At 45.1% G+C, this 18,448-nt stretch overlaps 1 protein-coding gene across 1 annotated transcript in view; it reads right to left on the bottom strand.

The window, feature by feature from the left end:
* The window catches only part of LOC126235235 (toll-like receptor 2), a 122,255-nt gene that overhangs the window by 42,122 nt on the left and 61,685 nt on the right, over positions 1–18,448 (bottom strand). The window contains exon 3 of the mRNA XM_049943967.1: positions 5,957–6,294. Within this exon, the coding sequence (XP_049799924.1) occupies positions 5,957–6,294 (338 nt within the window). The remainder of the gene's footprint in view (positions 1–5,956; positions 6,295–18,448) is intronic.

The following is an 18,448-nucleotide window of genomic DNA, read 5'->3' as shown; positions in this document are numbered from 1 at the left end:
GCAGAAATAGCCACCTGCTGACTTTGTGAGTTTAGCTTAGAGCATACGGTACTCACATACCTGATTTTTGAACCGTCCCCATTGCATGCAGAAGTCGCACGACGGTAGAATAGTCACAGTTCATCATATTTGGCAGTTCTCGAATACACTGACGTGAAACATTGAGAATTAATGCGTTGAAACGGTTTTTATCAACCCCCGGAGGTTTTCCTGAACATATAGGATCACTAATGCCACTCCTTAAAACGAGAAAATCACGTTCTTGCCGTGCTCGGTGCGTCATACATGACGTAAAATATTTCCGGCTGCCGCTATTGAACTCAAACACAAGAATATATCGGAAATGTTCCAATTTCTCCACTTGGCTGTCCATTTCCTAGAGTCCACAGCCCCGCTCACTATCTCCAAATGAAAAAAATGACAATACGTAAACTGAGATAGCCACAGTGACCTATAAGCAAAAAGCGACAATCGATAGATAACTCCTTAGCAGCCGGAATACTAACATGCAATACAAAAACGCTACGATCTTATGCATCAACGTAATGCAATGCACGATCTCCTGTAACTGTCATTCTAATGTAAAATACGGTAATCACATGCACTTTTGTGAGAGACTGTTACACTGTGATTTCGTGCACCAGTTAGAATTTATATGACATTGTGTTCTCGAATTCTGCACTGTGGTGGTGGTGTTTCACTCCACTGAGCTCCATCACTACTAATAAAGCAACCAGCACTTCTGTAACCTGTTTCATCGATTCTTCACTCCTTTCTTCAGTAGGGATGTTAGAGGACGAGGGTTTATATAGTCTGGCGACCATCGGTTTCTGAACAAAGAGAGATTCATCTTCTGGCCATTCAGAAATTATTGATTCAAAATTTTCGGACACTAGCGCTGAGGTAAGGTAATCATGTTTTAGTTCTTACAGGTAATATATTAGCCATACTGTAAGGATAAAAGTACTTTGCATAAATTTTCTGCTCATAAACCTTAACTTATGCTCAGAAGGAACGATTTTAGCACAAAGAATATTCGGTTGTAGCTTTCATAGTAGTGTATTAGCTTTCATAGTAGTATATTAGACTTTAATGCTGCGCAGAGTACAAATGTGTCTGAACACACAGTGCACCGAACACACCTAACGATGGACCTCCGCAGCCGACGACCCACGCGTGTGCCAATGGTAACATCAGCAACTACATCTTGAAACACGTATGTTGTGTGGCGGCGATGGCGAGGCATTGCAGAGTCTCTGACCAGAGAGCTATTTGTCGTTCCTAGTCTGCGCTTGACCGCGCGAGAGTGCAGTTGCGGTCGAGTCGCAGTAGTGGCAGTTGCAGTCTAGTTGTGAGAGAGTTCAGTTGCATGTAGGGAGTTAGCTGTTGTGTGAGGAGTCGGCGGGCGTCGACATGGCACTCTGGTCAAGATTCACGACATGGTATATTTTTTAATAAGGTAATGAAGCAGCATTGCGCACATCTGATAATGTAATGTAAATTAACTGTAACTAATTTGTTCAAGAATCGCCCCAATAATAATTTTTGTTTTCAAACCAAGCACTTTAACAAAACAAACATTTTATTGAAAGAATATTTGCCTTCCATTTCCTTTAAAGAAAAATTTACTTTAGTTCAAACAATATTTGCGATGCATTTCCTCCAAGCTATGGCGAAAAATAAGAGCAGATGCAGTTTTACTGAGGTAAGAATTTGAGTTTAATTATTGCACAGGGCCTAAGATCGACATTTCGGTCTATCTGCGTTTTCATTATCACTGAGATTTTATTATCACTGAATTGACTGCATCTCGTGGTCGTGCGGTAGCGTTCTCGCTTCCCACGCCCGGGTTCCCGGGTTCGATTCCCGGCGGGGTCAGGGATTTTCTCTGCCTCGTGATGGCTGGGTGTTGTGTGCTGTCCTTAGGTTAGTTAGGTTTAAGTAGTTCTAAGTTCTAGGGGACTTATGACCACAGCAGTTGAGTCCCATAGTGCTCAGAGCCATTTGAATTGACTTTCATTTTGTGGGGAGCTTATACTTGGGTCAGTTGCTATTATTTTTCATTTAATTGTCGTTGTCTTTAAATTTTATTTGCTGGGAGGTTACACTAGGCTCTATTCTCGTTAACATTTAAATATTCTTACATTTTTGTGGGCAGCTTATACCTGGCTCAGATTGCTATTTCTGATTTATTGTCGTTGTCATTAAAAATATTTACGGGGAGGTTACACTTAGCACGATTCTCATTGACATTCAAAATATTGTCTCTTTTCAAATTTCTCTGGGGAGGTTACAATCTGAAATGGGCACGTGACATCGGCACTGGATGTTGGTGCAGTGGCAGAGTGTTGTATGGTCTGATGAATCCCGATACCTTCTTCATCATGCCAATTGGAGTGTGCGAATCCGCCGTCTTCTAGGTGAACCTCTTCTTTGCACCTGTACTGCTGGACGAAGACATGCTGGCATCGAATCCATTATGCTCTGGGGGACATCACGTGAGCTCGTGCAAGGTACCATGAGTATCGTACAATGGTTGCAGACGACGTACGCCGCTTCATGACGGTCGTGTTTCCCGATGAAAGTGGCATTGCCGGCCGCTGTGGCCGAGCGGTTCTAGGCGCTTCAGTTTGGAACCGCGCTGCTGCTGCGGTCGCAGGTTCGAATCCTGACTCGGGCATGGATGCGTGTGGTGTCCTTAGGTTAGTTAGGTTTAAGTAGTTCTAAGTTCTAGGGGACCGATTACCTCGGACGTTAAGTCCCATACTGCTTAGAGCCATTTGAACCATTTGAACAGTGGCATTTTTCAACAAGATAATGCACCATGTGACAAAGCTAGGAGAGTGATGGAGTGGGTCGAGTAACACAATGGCGAGTTCCAATTGATGTGTTGGCCCCCAACCAGCCAGATCTGAACCCGATAGAACACATGTGGTATGTGATTGAACGTGGCTTCAGAGCTCATCGCTCCCGCCTCTCCGGAATTTGCTGGAATTAAGTGACTTGCGTGCAGATGTGGTGCCAACTTCCTCCAGCGACCTACCAAGGCCTCATCGCTTCCATGCCACGACGCGTCCCCCTTATTATCCGGGCCAAAGGTGGACATACCGGATATCAGGTAGGTGGTCACAGTGTTCTAGCTGATCAGTGTTGATGTATTACTTATTAATGACATGAAAATTTGTGTCGAACTAGGATTCGAACCTGGTTTCCCACTCACCGCAGACAGTGGCTTAATCCGTTTCGGCTATCCGTACATGCCCTCCAGACTGATCCAAACTTCCACATGTCACATTGTCTACATCCCTATACCACAGTCCCCTACATTCATCACTTAATACTCGCAGCTAAATGTAATTTATCCATTCGTAACACAGATAAGCGAATTTATTCCGAATTAATTTCGGACGTCTGCCAGTCATCATTAATGTCTGTTATCAAGACATACAAGTAAATATTACACTGGCGCCCAAAAATAAAGCAACAAACCTCTGTTTCCCCGTCCTGTGTCTAATTCTTGATATAACCATATAAACTGTCAACAGATATAATGTTCTGCACGGAAGATGGCATTCCTGTCAATGGACAAACACGCCGACGATGACGTCAGGGTACCTATCAAACGGCGTAGGGTTTGTCGGGAAGTCCCACATCCACAATCGCTGTGTAGATAGCCACAGCCGGTAGAGTATGGCACAGAGAAGACACATATCGGACTCTGCAGTGGTGGGCCATAGGAAAACAGCCGAACACTGATGTGGCCAAGGAATTAATGTGAATTGTTCTGTTGTTTCTCGAATGTGGCGACAGCTTATACTGATCCAAAATGAATCCCGAAGATCAGGGCAGGGCCGATCACGTGTGACATCAGAGTGAGAGGACCGTTATTTGGCAGTAAGGGCACGACCGTATCGCGTCACCATTGCACAACAACTAGCATCTGACATCGCAACATCCACTGGACGATTTGTATCGAGGCAAACGGTGTAGAGAAGGCTCCGGGAGAATGGCCTTCACCGTCGGAGACCTGCTCTATATATATATGTCTGTCTTCACAGAAGGGAACGTCTAGAGTGGAGTTGCCAGCATGCCACCTGGGCGAACAGTGGGCCAATGTTCTTTTCACGGATGAATACCATATTGGAGTGCCTGTGTTATTCTGGTTACGCATGGTTGACGACATAAGGAAGTCTGGGCCTGGCCGCGAGTCGTGCGCGGATAGACAAATGGTAAGGCGACACCTGGCGGCCGGCCGGAGTGGCCGAGCGGTTCTAGGCGCTTCAGTCTGGAACCGCGCGACCGCTACGGTCGCAGGTTCGAATCCTGCCTCGGGCATGGATGTGTGTGATGTCCTTGGTTTAGTTAGGTTTAAGTAGTTCTAAGTTCTAGGGGACTGATGACCTCAGAAGTTAAGTCCCATAATGCTCAGAGCCATTTTGACCACCTCGCGATAAGAGGGAAATCCGGGTTCGAGTCCCGGTGCCGCACAAATTTTCATTGTCGTCATTCCATTCTACATCTGAAGGTGTTCCTTATTCGCAATTGCGACTTCACTTACTGTATTTCACAGATGAGTCCCAATCTGGTCTGGAGAGTGATTCTGGACGCATTCGCTTCACAGATGAGTCGCGACTTGGTCTGGAGAGTGATTCCGGACGGAATCGCATCTGGAGGGAACGTGGAACGCGATTCCGAGACCCAAACATTGTGGAAAGAGACCGATAGCGGAGAGATCCCTAATGGTGTTGGCTGTGATTAAGTTGACCACTGGAACACCTCTTCATGAAATTATACGGGTAAATTGGCAAGGATTTGCTGTCAGGTATCGCGACGAGATCTTGGGACCTCATGTGCGATTGTTGCGAGGTGCTGTTGGCCCAGTCTTCGTACTGGTGTATGATAATGCTCGACCTCATAGAGCATGAGAGGTTGATGTTTTTTTGGAAACGGAAGATACTGCATGCATGACGTGGCGTGCTTGCTCCCCCGATTTGAATCTCATAGAGCATGTCTGGGATGCCTTGGGAGACGGGTTGCATCACATGAGCGTCCACCAACCACTCTCCAAACTTGCGAGCAGCTCTGCAGGAAGAATGGACGTTATGCCTCAACATGATATTGATGACATCGTTCACAGCATGCCCCGTCGTTGTCTGCCTTGCACTACTGCCAGAGGTGGGCACTCCTTATACCGAACGCATTAATAAGTTGTCGGAATGTGTCTGCAAATCCGTCAATTTGGAAAAAACGGAGAACATTTTTGTCTTTCGTTACGCATGTCGCAGTTGTTTACGTTCTGTATTCTTTACATTCTTTCTACTGCACTGTCACCTGTTTATACTGTTTTGTAGCAAAAAAAAAAACGCTACTTTGGAAAAGTTTCGTTTGTTCTTTAATTTCTGACACCAGCGTACATCCGAGGCGGTTGCAAGACGATAATATCATTTGTCTCGACTTCTTGTAGTCGCGTCCTCACTGGTGTGAGAATACAGAGTAAAGCTGTGAGCATTAAGTGACAAATGTAGAGGACTGGTACAAAGATGCAGGCAGGGTGACAAATGGAAGTTTGAGTCGTTCTGGGAGGCTTGTACAGATAGGCGAAGGGGTTCAGGCGACCGCTTGCTATGAGCAGGAAATCCGGGATCGGGTTACGGTCCAGCACAAATTTTCATGTTACTAATACGTAATATATCTATATCTAACTTAGCTGATGCCAAGATATTTGCAGTCAGCGAATTTATTTAGAAAAATAATTGGTTTGACTTGCACTGATTAATGTTTCGCCCGACGAAAGTTTATTGTATTTCTAAGCTCTACACAAAACATAAAATGAAGTAAACTCATTTCAAGGCATTTTACTGAGAAAATGGAAGTTTGCTGTGCCCAAAACCCAAAACGGGAACACTAATTGGCATTACGAGAAAAATAAAATCGTTTTCTTAAGTTACATACATACCTTCTGGAAATTTTCCTATGTAAGCATATACAATTCTGAAGTCCTTCATCTTCGGCATCATTCCCAGTTTCAAGTGCGTGCTGTTGTTCTCGTTCCTCCTAAGCGTAAATTTCTCCACACTTGTGTTTCCCAAATACTGGATGTTAGCCAGCGATATCCTGCAGGGTATCTCCATTTTGTTGAATACATTGAAACTTATTTCTACTAATGAACCCGTTTCAGCGTTGAACACCGGATTACTGAAGTCCCAGAACTTATACTCGTAGCTCCTGGAGCTAAACTGCTTCAGGCGCGTGACGTCTTCCATCACGCGAAGCCTCACTATGCAGTTACTGCACCTGGCGCGTAAAACAGAAACAAGAAAATTACCGCTCTGCGCAGGTTTCACGGAGTACATGTACACTCATTAAAACACCTCACATGCTGATATTAAGAATCAGAAGAAAACAAAGGTTTCGAGAAAACTGTAACCTCGATATCGATATTATCTGCAGTTATCTAAATTTTTGGTCTGCTTATATCTAATGTAACTCCCATATAACTATGCTGTTTACTATAACATCCATGTAAATGTTTCATCCATTACTTATGTCCACTTATGTCAGTATAATTGATCTGTGGATGTAATTTTAAAAGTAATGTTCTGAAAAGGAATGGGAATTTTAAAACTTTACTTGTGACGCTAGTTCATGCAAAGAGAACTTAGATTTATAATAATGTAAAAGATGGATGGAAGTCTGTCTGCAACGAAACTGGTTTGGCAATAATAGAAAAGGTGGATCTGGTGGGTTGGATTTTGCGAGGTGCACTCAGCTCTTGTGAGGGCAATTGAGGACCTCTTTGACTGATAGTAGCGGCTTCTCTTTCTGCAAGAGCGGTACTCACTTTGTGGGCTGGACTTTCATGGCTGCATTGTTTCTTGTTTCACATATGTATTTCACTTTCGTTTAGGAGGACATTGGGCTCATATATTGATTATTTCGACCACCTGTGATTAATTTGCTATGAGCGATTGTGTGACACTCTTTATAAATGTTCCACTCTCTGGCTGTAATACTCATAAATGCTCTAGCTGACGTGAGTTTTGACATAGGTGGATGAAAATGAAATGATCGCATGGCACTGTTGACCGGGACGTCTCATTACGGTTCGGCCGCCAAGTGCAAGTCTTATTTCATCCGGTGCCACACTGGGCGGCTTGCGGCAGATGATGAGGATGAGGATGAAATGATGATAAGGGCAACACAACACCCAATCGGAGAATCTCTCCGACCCGGCCGGGGCAAACACGTAACCACTCAGCTAAGCAGGCGGAAGCCATAGGTGGATTACCTTGTCTATAAAATGCTGATAGCAGTCTTTGATCTGTTCTTTTACTGTTGGAATGCTGAGTTTTGCGTGTAGGTACACCATTCTTTCCCAGCATGGGGCACTGAGAATCAGTCTGAGACATCTACGCTGCCAGAAAAAAAAATAGTGCACCCTTTTAGAGGTTTCCAATTCACTCAAGACTCATTGTTGCAACAGTGCCTATGAAGTTATTACATTTACAGATCAGTAGCACAGGCGGTTCTGAGGTACCAGGTATCGACCCATGCTGCAACACCTATATTAAGCTGCGGTGTAGCCTCCACAGGTGGTAGTGCATGTGCTGACTCTGGCATCCGGTCAGTCGTCCAGATGGCGAAAACTGTCCGGGGGTACATTATCCTACACCTGCTCAATCTTTTCACATAGTTCTGTTAGAGTTGTTGGTTGACCAGTTGCATGAGTCATTTCTCGTCCCATCATATCCCACATGTACTCGATTGCAGATAAGTCCTGAGGTCTTGCTGGCCTGGAAAGTTGCTGAACGTCTTGCAAAGCACATTGAGTTTCACGTGCAGCGTGTGGATGGAACAACACATCAGCTCCCTGTTGCAAGAACTACAGAAGAACATTGTTGCAACCGCGACAGGAACTGTCGCGGGGTTGCCGCTAAAGAAAACGCGGTGGGACCGAAGGGAGCGGCCCACGAACAAACAAGACGGACGAACGGGAATGCAAGGACAAACACGACGAAAGACAACTGAGCAAGACACCAAGATCAACAACAAAGTATTAAGCAACGGCCGGCCGTTGTGGCCGAGAGGTTCTAGGCACTTCACTCTGGAACCGCGCGACCGCTACGGTCGCAGGTTCGAATTCTGCCTCGGACATGGATGTGTGTGATGTCCTTAGGGTAGTTAGGTTTAAGTAGTTCTAAGTTCTAGGGGACTGATGACCTCAAATGTTAAGTCCAATAGTGCTCAGAGCCATTTGAACCATTTTTTATTAAGCAACGGGGTCAAAGAGACAACCTCACGAAACCAAAACAACGCCCACTCGTAAACGGGAACTAAGCACACGCGACGTAAATACGAGTAAGCGAGATGTCAACTGAATCAACGCGAATACCAGACTGCCTCGCTGAGTTTTTTTTTTTCCTTTTTTTTTTCTTTATTGATTTTCAACTCCCCCCGAAGGCGGGCTGGCAGCAGCTTACTACGCTGCTCTACAACCTACAGACTTTTTTTAAAAAAGGAAGAAGAAAGAAACAAGGAAAAACAGGCGATAAAATGGTGATTTAAAGTGTAAAATGGCGTAAAAATGCGGAAAGTTAAAGCAGAAAGCAAAAGGGGTTGGCAATGTTGTTAAAATACACAGGAATCAGACAAGTAACATAGTAGACACACAATTAAAAAAACATGGCGACAGTCTGGTTTCTGTTCGCAAGAGATAAAAAAAGCACACCCAGCGACAGTATGAAGGATGTTCGCTACACTTCCCAAAAGACACAACACGGAGCACTCACTGCAAAAACACACCGTAAAACACTGCACGAAAATGGCGGCACAAAGATGGCACTCCCGATCCAAGGCAGAAGGGGGGGGGGCTGGAGCAGGGGGAAAAACAAGGAGGGAGGAGAGGAAAAAACGAAAAAAGGGGGGGGGACCCAAGGAGGGAGAAGACTAATAAAGGGGGAGAAGGGCAGACGCGAGAGGGAATGAGAGGAGGCAGAGGAGGGAAATGTAAAAGACTCGGGGAAGAGAAGGGGGCAAAGAGACGGGAGGTGGGGAAGAAAGAGGATGGAAGGGGGGGAGAGGGAGCCCGGGAAAAGGACAGAGGAAAGGAGGGGGAACCTCGCTGAGTAAGATGCAGCCGCCTAAATACACGACAGAGTATGTCGCTATTGGCCGGTGGAACCACGTGCTCCACAGTGGCACCCTCACACGTTAGGCTCAGGGCCAGGAGCGCGCGCAGCCATGGTTTACGGCGTGACTGCTGCAGCGACCTCTAGTGATCATCGAGTTGCATGCCGTCTGGCGCAGATTCGAAACCCGCAGCGCTCAGTGCTAGAAACGTATCTAACAACATTCTGCACATACCGAGGGCTGGTTAGCGTCCCCTCCAGAAACGCCAAAAGTGAACGAGTGTTGTAGTTCATCGCACTTCAGACCATAAGGCCTGGGGATGAGCCAGTGTGATTTGAACCAATGCGAGACAGCGTTCACCAGATCTTTGTCGTACATGCAAGCGGTCATCACTTCCCTGCAGGCAGAATCTTGTTTTTATCACTCAAGACCACGGTGTCCCATTACATCTTCCAAGTCATCCTCTGACGGCATCAGCCTTGCGTGCACGTCGATGCTGTGGCGTGAGTGGAAGATGGGAAATGGGCAAGAAGTGTGCGTTCCCTTGTGCTATAAAAGGTTCACAACAGCCCATGCTGACACGTCCGGCCCACAGATCCTTTTATCTATGCTTTGGTAGCTACACTATCTGCCACTGATGCCCATACAGTACAACTATCCTGACGGGCGGCTGTACTGCTTTGACATCCAGAACCTCGTCTACAGGTGTGAGAATATTCACATGACCACTGACACCAGCATCGTTGCACAACTGATGCACCTCGTCCAGCTTATATGGCAGTTCAAAAAGATCATCCTCCACTAGGAAGGGCACAGTTTGACACCTTTCACACTCGCTTACTTGGCCGTAGGAAGGACAAGTGGTTTCGTGGCATGGTTGCCTGACTGGTTCACAAGTTTGCACCACACTGAGTCTTCGGGCTGTGAGCATTCCCTATTCCACGGTAGACACAGATGGCGCTCCGGTAGCTACCCCATTACACCGTCTATTGATGGATGATGTTGAAACCATTACCAGTACATCTATTATCTGTATGCCATCATCGGATCAAAATCGACAGATTGTAAGGTGGCGTGGTCTCCTGACCTTCATTTCTTACATATTCCGTCCTCACAATCGTATTCTGCACATCAAGACGCTTCATTCGAACCCAAACTCGATAAGGTAGAGTCAATTTTATATGAATTCATGTAAGCAATATGCAAATCTAATAAGTAAATCGAAAGTGCACACTGAGGTTGAAAAAGTCGAGGCTGGCGTACACAACATGACGGCCACAGGAATTTTCGTTCTAAAGAGGCAACCAGCCTACTGGGAGGCCCATCCCTTCAGAGGAGTGAGTGAACACACACCCACTTCGGCCGGAGCGACCTCCCACAGAGAGGACAGCTTCTGTCAGAGCGAAGGGATAACGACCCCCGCGTTCAACTTAAAAGCAAATTCCGCTACATTGTGTGGAAGTGCCCAGAAGACGCATTTTTTGAAGGACTGACTGCATAGTTACGGAGTTCTCACAGGAGGACAGTATATGCCTAACAGAGATGCTACATATTTCCGCACTGGTCGACTTAAACGAAACGTCTTTCTCCCGTTTAAAAGAGCTACGCTGATTGGCGGAATATTTCTGACGCAAAGAGCCAGAGGAGTGAGGGAAGACAGCGTATGATATACCCTTGCAATTTTTCCAAAAAAAGGGGCCGTTCCGTTGTCGCTCTTGGAGCGGGAACACACAACGAGAGCGAGTGCGCTCGTATGTCTATGCAAGGAGCGAGGAATAAAGTCTCTCCTCATTACTTCACTGGGAGAGCACCTCTGTCATTAGCAAATCGGAGTGATACTCTGTATTGAGTCGCTCGCATTAAGCGTTGTTCACTGTGTTGGCCGCCACACTTATTGTGTGGTGTGAACACGGACAGAGTACTAGTTAAACGCCAACGAGCGAATATTGAATGGCATTGCGGTGGACTGGTTATGTGACCAGTGTACCACGCCAGTAATTAGACTAGGGGCGGATAGGAGTCCTTCACTTCATGAAGGCATGGGGAGAGTTTGGTTGGCGAAGGTCAATCCAGATAGAAAGAGATGGTTGCGTTATTTGTCAGCAGCGAGCGACACAGGCAGCAGTCGTTGCAGCTCACGGTATTGTGCGCTACAGCATATGCAAGCCCCATCTGTCCTCCATAACAGTACACCCCATTACATTTCTCACGTGACAGCCTTGACCGTACCTAGAAAAGTTATTCAAGTTGTGTAGGTGCGGCTCTCAGCCATTCTGCCGCGTAAATAACATTCTTAAACAAAAGGGAGAAAAGAACCCTTCCATACTTTGTAAAATAATAGCATTCCTATCCATAAGAGGCAATCTACTGTTCCGAAAAGAACCCGGAAATTTATTAATTTATAAGAAAAAGTTTCACTTGATTTCACAGAATTTTTTTGCAATAAATAACATTTTTCGTTCGTTTAATGTTTTTCTTATACTAACTATCAATACTCCAGTACCCAAGTGTTCCACTAGTTACATAAGAATATAGAATATTTTTGTGTCTTTTCCTTACAGCCGATGACTCCAGAAGATATTTCTTGCTGAATGTTTTCAAGCAGTTCTTGTTGGTACATTAGGAGCATCTGTCTGCCTTCTGTAGTAGTTTGAGGTGGAAATTGTTTCTTGCAGGAGCCAGAGGGTACTTGTTGGATCAATCCATTGTGCAACTTGACAAAATAAAATCCACACGTGCGGCTGGTCCCGGCGGAGGTTCGAGTCCTCCCTCTAGCATGGGTGTGTGTGTGTGTGTGTGTGTGTGTGTGTGTGTGTTTGTCCTTAGGATAATTTAGGTTAAGTAGTGTGTAAGCTAAGGGACTGATGACCTTAGCAGTTAAGTCCCACACGATTTCACACACATAAAACCCACACACTCACAAGGTGTACTAATTTCTTTCCGGCAGTAGATGTGTGCGTTGCTCACCGTTCTCCAAGTTGAACTTCCGTAAAACATAGGTTATATGATGTCTCTGAATAGTAGGAATTTGGTTCTACTGTTCACTTCTCCGTTTCTTAGTAAAAGATACAATGATGTACGGTCCTGATAATCTTCGTCTTCTTTTCCGCGACATGGTCTTTGTAGAGTACCTTTCTGTCCAGTATAACTACTACATGTATTTAGTGTTGTCCACCCCGTCCATTTCGGTGTCGAACAGTGTCATTTTGGTGTGGAGTACAGGCCGCCTCCTCGTGACAGGATCGCTTTAGTTTTCCCGGCATTCACCTTGATTTTGTTCTTTAAAAGCCATTGCTAGGTGACGTCGTTCTGACATTGCAGCGTTTTTATTGCTGTGTCGAGCCTTCTACTCGATGACAGGAAAGCCGTATCATTGGCGAATTGTGCAAGGAGGGAGTGTTGTAGAGTCGGCAAGTCATTCGCGAAGATTGCGAAGAGCATCGGCGAGACGACCGAGCCTTGATGTATTCCTACTTCAGCTTGTTTGGCCTCCGAGCTAACGCCGTCTATGATGACGAAGAACTTCTTGTCTGTTAGGTAGTTGTCCACGAGTGTAATGCTGCAGGAAGGCAGACTGGTAGTTTTGCTGAGTTTGACGGTAAGATGATTTCGCCAGACCTTATCAAAGGCCTTTCCAACGTCCAGAAAAATGTTTGGGACGTAATGTGTTACGACACACGCTGTAGCTGATGTATTCCACTATTAGGAGAAGCTGGAGCTCAGCCCATAATTTTTCTCGAAAAACAAACTGTTCTTGCAAAATTACGTTGTCTTCCACTAGCTGTGGGCGTAATTTGGCCAGTATTATTCTTTCAGATATTTATGAGAGGGACGGTAGCAGACTGACTGTTCTGTTGTTTTGTGGCAGTTTCGGATCCTTTCCCTGTTTAGGGACAGACACGACCTTTGACGTCTTCCACGTTTAGCGAAATAAAATTCTCCAAGCAGCTGTTGTACATTCTTGTTAGTAGCACTATAGGCTTTCCTGGAAGATGTTTAATCTGGTCGTTCTTGACGAGGTCTGGACCTGGTGCTGAGTTGGTACTCAGTTTTTTGACGATTCTAATGATTTCTTGACGCTTAGTTAATTCATGGTATTGCGTAGTCCTTATGCATTAAGTTGAACTGCGTATTTGATCGTCAAATTCATCGCCATTTCCTTGTTGGTTTCCTAGATTTAAGGTGATGCGTTACTCGTATGTATTAGCGAAGAGTTCCGCTTTTCCAAACGGATCGAAGACCAGGTCGTTGCCGTCATGTAAGGCGGCTTTTCCTGATTTAGGATTTCTGAGGTTGGTTACGAACTTCCAGTCGTTTCTGGTTTTAAGTTGCAGTTGCTCCATTTTATCCTCCCAGCGGTCTGCCCTCACTTCGAGAGCTCTTCTGGGAATTTTAAGTGAGAGTTGATTCATGATTTTTCTATCAGCTGGGTTACGATGGATTTTCCACCGTGTCCACGCAAAATTTTTGAAATGTTTGAGATCTTGAAACACAGGTGATAGAGCTCTGAAGCCCGAGTTCTGGAAGAGGGTCGTAGTTGACACATCCTTGTACTTTTTTTAAAATTCTCCCTGTTAGCGTTTTGATGGCTAGAATTGGCAGCTCCAGCCAAGAGAGCTGTGTGCTGACCACATGCTTATCCATATCCGCATCCAATAACGCCTAGAGGCTGAGGATGACACGACAGTCGCTGGATACCGTTGGGCCTTCAAGGCCTGTTCGGAAGGAGTTTGAAAAATGCTCGACTGATTTTTAGTTTGTTCCAAGAGATACGAAGGGCGTTCAGTAAGTAATGCACATCTTTTTCTGAAAGTAGGTTGATTCAGGATTCCAATACACCATATTATTCCCCACTCTTGGCTACAAATCCCCATTTTTAACATATATCCGTTCAATGCGACGACCTCACGCCAAATTACTGGGTCGTACCAACCAATTGGACGACGTTGGAGCCAACGTCTTGCTGTATCAGTAATCTCTCCATCATTCACCTACTGCTTCCTGCACATGGAAGTCGGAAGGTGAAGAATCTGGGCTGTAGGGTGGATGAGGAAGAAAAGTCCAGTGAAATGTTGTAGCTCCTCTTGGGTGCGCAGACTTGCGTGAGTTATTGTGTTGCCATGGAGGAGAAGTTCGTTTTCATTTTTCCGCGATGAACACTATGAAGTCGTTTCTTCAATTTGCTGATGGTAGCACAATACACTTCAGAGTTGATCCTTGCACCATGTGGTACGACAGCAGACAGAATAGCTCCTTCACAGTCCCAGAAGACCGTCGGCGTTAGGTTGTGGCCATGAAGTTTTTCTTCGGAGGAGAGGTGGTGTGCGCCACTTCATGGATTGTCGTTTTCTTTCCGGTTCGAAGTGATGATCCCATGTTTCATCGCCCGAGACGATTTACGACAAAAAAATTACCACGATGAGCCTTGTAATGCACAAGAAATTCTGCAGAGATGGTCGTTCGTTACTCCTTAAGGTCTTCTATTAGGCGGCGAGGAAGCAGCGTGCTGAAATGAGGAAAGTTTCCAACCGATTTCTCAAACACAAACAGCAGTTGACCGGCGTTGCCTGGTGAAACGTTGTTTTGATGCCTCGAGTAAGGAGGAGAAATGCATACCATCACGTTTCCGACTTTGATAAAGGTCCGATTGTAGCCTATCGCGATTGCGGTTTATGTATCGCGACATTGCTGCTCGCGTTGGTCGAGATCCAATGACTGTTAGCAGAATATGGAATCGGTGGGTTCAGGAGGGTGTTACGGAACGCCGTGCTGGATCCCAACGGCCTCGTATCACTAGCAGTCGTGATGACAGGCATGTTATCCGCTTAGCTGTAACGGATCGTGCAGCCACGTCTCGATCCCTGAGTCAACAGATGGGGACGTTTGTAAGACAACAACCATCTGCACGAACAGTTCGACGACGTTTGCAGCAGCATGGACTATCATCTCGGAGACCATGGCTGCGGTTACCCTTGACGCTGCATCACGGACAGGAGCGCCTGCGATGGTGTACTCAACGACGAACCTGGGTGCACGAATGGCAAAACGTCATTTTTTTTTCGGATCAATCCAGGTTCTGTTTACGGTATCATGATGACCGCATCCGTGTTTGGCGACATCGCGGTGAACGCACATTGGAAGCGTGTATTCGTCATTGCCATACTGGCGTATCACCCGGCGTGATGGTATGGGGTGTCATTGGTTACACGTCTCGGTCACTTCTTGTTCGCATTGACGGCACTCTGAACAGTGGACGTCACATTTCAGATGTGTTACGACCCGTGGCTCTACCCTCGATTCGATCCCTGCGAAACCTTACATTTCAGCAGGATAATGCACGACCGCATGTTGCAGGTCCTGTACAAGCCTTTCTGGATACAGAAAATCTTCGACTGCTGCCCTGGCCAACACATTCTCCAGATCCCTCAGCAATTGAAAACGTCTGGTCAATGGTGGCCGAGCAACTGGCTCGTCACAATACGCCAGCCACTACTCTTGATGAACTGTGGTGTCGTGTTGAAGCTGCGTGGGCAGTTGTACCTGTACACGCCATCCAAGCTCTGTTTCACTCAATGCCCAGGCGTATCAAGGCCGTTATTAGGGCCAGAGGTGGTTGTTCTGGGTACTGATTTCTCAGGAGCTACGCACGCAAATTGCGTGAAAATGTAATCACATGTCAGTTCTAGTATAACATATTTGTCCAATGAATACCCGTTTGTCATCTACATTTCTTCTTGGTGTAGCAATTTTAATGGCCATTAGTGTAACAGAGTCGTCCAATGGAGCAGCGGGGTTTTTGATAGTGATCCGTCGATCACCTCGAATGAGTGTGTCCGCACTTTCCAACGTTGCAGGAGTCGCTGGTGTGTACGGCTGGCAGGCCTTGAATTATCGGAAAAGTTTGCGAGACCTTGTTGCGATGATAACAGACGACTTGCTCAACGACTCACTGTTCTTTTTATCACTGCCGAGTCTCCGTAGTCAAGCTGCAAGCATCTATGAATATCTGCGATGCTCTAGTTTCCACCGTAAGAAATTCGAGACAACTCTCTCCTTGGAACGAACCTCCTTTACAGACTTCACGTTGAAGGGTACGTATAGCGCCTGCACCAATCGGAACTTAATAAAACTATAGAGGCTGAAGCGAAAATATTACATGAAGCATTAACAGTGTCCTGCTTGGAACAGTCACATCGTTTAGATATCTGGGCGTAACGTTGCAAAGCGATATGAAATGGAGCGAGCATGTGAGGATTGTGGTAGGAAAGGCGAATGGTCGACTTTGGTTTTTTGGGAAAATTCTACGAAAGAGTTGTTCATCTGTAAGAGACCACATATAGGTCGCTAGTGCGACCTATTCTTGAGTACTTCTGGAGTGTTTGGGATTCGTACCATGTCGGATTAAAGGAAGACAAGAAGCAGTTCAGGTCCGGGCTGCTAGATTTGTTAGCGGTACGTTCGAACAACACGCAAGTGTTACGGAGGTTCTTCGGTAACTCTAATCGAAATCCCTGGGGGGGGGGGGGGGGGGGCGATGTTCTTTCCGAGGAACGATACTGAAAAATTTAGAGAACTGGCATCTGAAGCTAACTGCAGAACGATTCTGTTGCATCCAACATACAGTGCGCGCTAGGACGACGAACAGAAATTGGGGCTCATACCGAGGCATAGAAACAGTCGTTTTTCCCTCGTTCTGTCTGTGACTGGAAAAGAAAAGGAAAATACTAATAGTGGTACGAGGCATCCTCCCCCCATACTGCAAGGTGGATTGCGGAGCATCGATGTACATGTAGATATAGAAGTCCCTCAACAAATTCCGCATTTTTTCAACCGAAATAGGCCCAGATAGAATCGTGTTGCGTTACTTACTGAATGACCCTTTTTCAACTGGGGACTGTCAGTTTTACTTCCTACGGGGGTTGCCCAGAAAGTAATGCACCACATTTTTTTCCCTCAACCAACAACAATGATACAAATGCGAAGCTTTAGATATGCACTGGCTTAGTGCCCGCTGCTTCGCTGCCGAAAACTGTATGGTTGAACACATATTTCTTTTTAATCGAGTTTGTATATTGATACGATCATTGCTGATGTGTAAATCTACATGCTACAAAAGAGTTAGTGATCCGTGACATGGCTGCCAGTCTTTGCATAGTGAAAATGTTTCAACCGGTTTAACTTAATTTCATATAACAAGTTAAGAGACAAATCGGATCATCTCAAACGGCTATTCCTGTACATGCAATTGTACTTAAACGTGGTGTCTATCTTGTCAGCAGTAATGACGGGTTTGCGTAGTAGGTACAACAAAAATAATTTTATAATCATCTGTTTGTTCTATTTAAATATTCGTGTATTAAAGGCCCGTTTCTTTTTCTACGCAATTCTGCAAAGCCGATTTGTCGCCGTCGCTGTTAAATAGCTGTCTTGGTTTAGTTTAGTGAATTGCAATACTTTTTAAACTTTTCATGGTAATTAAGGCCATAGGGCATAGTCTTTTCCTAATGTACTTCGGACCAAAAAGCGATTCTGCATTCATAATAAAATATTTTCATAAAACTTTGCCTTCCCTATTTCACTCCCGTAAGAATTGAATTTCCAAAAACACTGAAACACGTATTTCTTTTATTTCTAACAGAGAAGTCAAATATCAGTTTTCATAGATGTAGCTTCAAAAATGCTTTAGTGTTTCTTAATAATGATTTATTTTTTAAAACAACTTTCACTCACTGTTTAATTCCCATAGGGATTGGTTTCCAAAAATGCTGAATCCTAATTTTTTATTTCTGACTGGAAATCAAATACTAATTTTCGTATTTCTTGCTTCAAAAATGCCTCAATAGTCAGTTTTTTTTTTCAAAAAACCTTTCATTTCCTATATGGGTGGCGTGTGGATTGTCCTCACTCCAGACCTGATTGTTGCGTTGCAATACATGCACTGAGGCTGGCGGTCGTCTCTTTGAACAATTACTGTGAGCTACATTGTTGTTATGCGGTATACACTGTGTATGTCTATAACACAATAAGTCAGTGGTTTCCTACCTCAATATAATCGGTTGTGGACGCACTACATCTGTTTCAGTTTGGTCCAGAAGGCTCATTGCATTCTCATCATCACATTCACACGAAAGAGGATTTAGTATAGCCAGGAAATTACTGAGAAAGAAAAGGAACAGAATGTCAATAATGAGATGTGGTGCTGTAAGGTTGGTGATGACAAAAATGACATCAAATATCGAAAAATTAGTGTCACTGTGCCAAGCTCAAGTCTCTTACAAATAATATTATATTGAACAATACATCGACATGGGTAGCATCT

This window comes from Schistocerca nitens, chromosome 2 (assembly GCF_023898315.1).
Source record: "Schistocerca nitens isolate TAMUIC-IGC-003100 chromosome 2, iqSchNite1.1, whole genome shotgun sequence".
Lineage (NCBI taxonomy): Eukaryota > Metazoa > Arthropoda > Insecta > Orthoptera > Acrididae > Schistocerca > Schistocerca nitens.
Note: the sequence above shows the minus strand (reverse complement) of the source record. Positions and strands in the feature narration are given on the sequence as shown.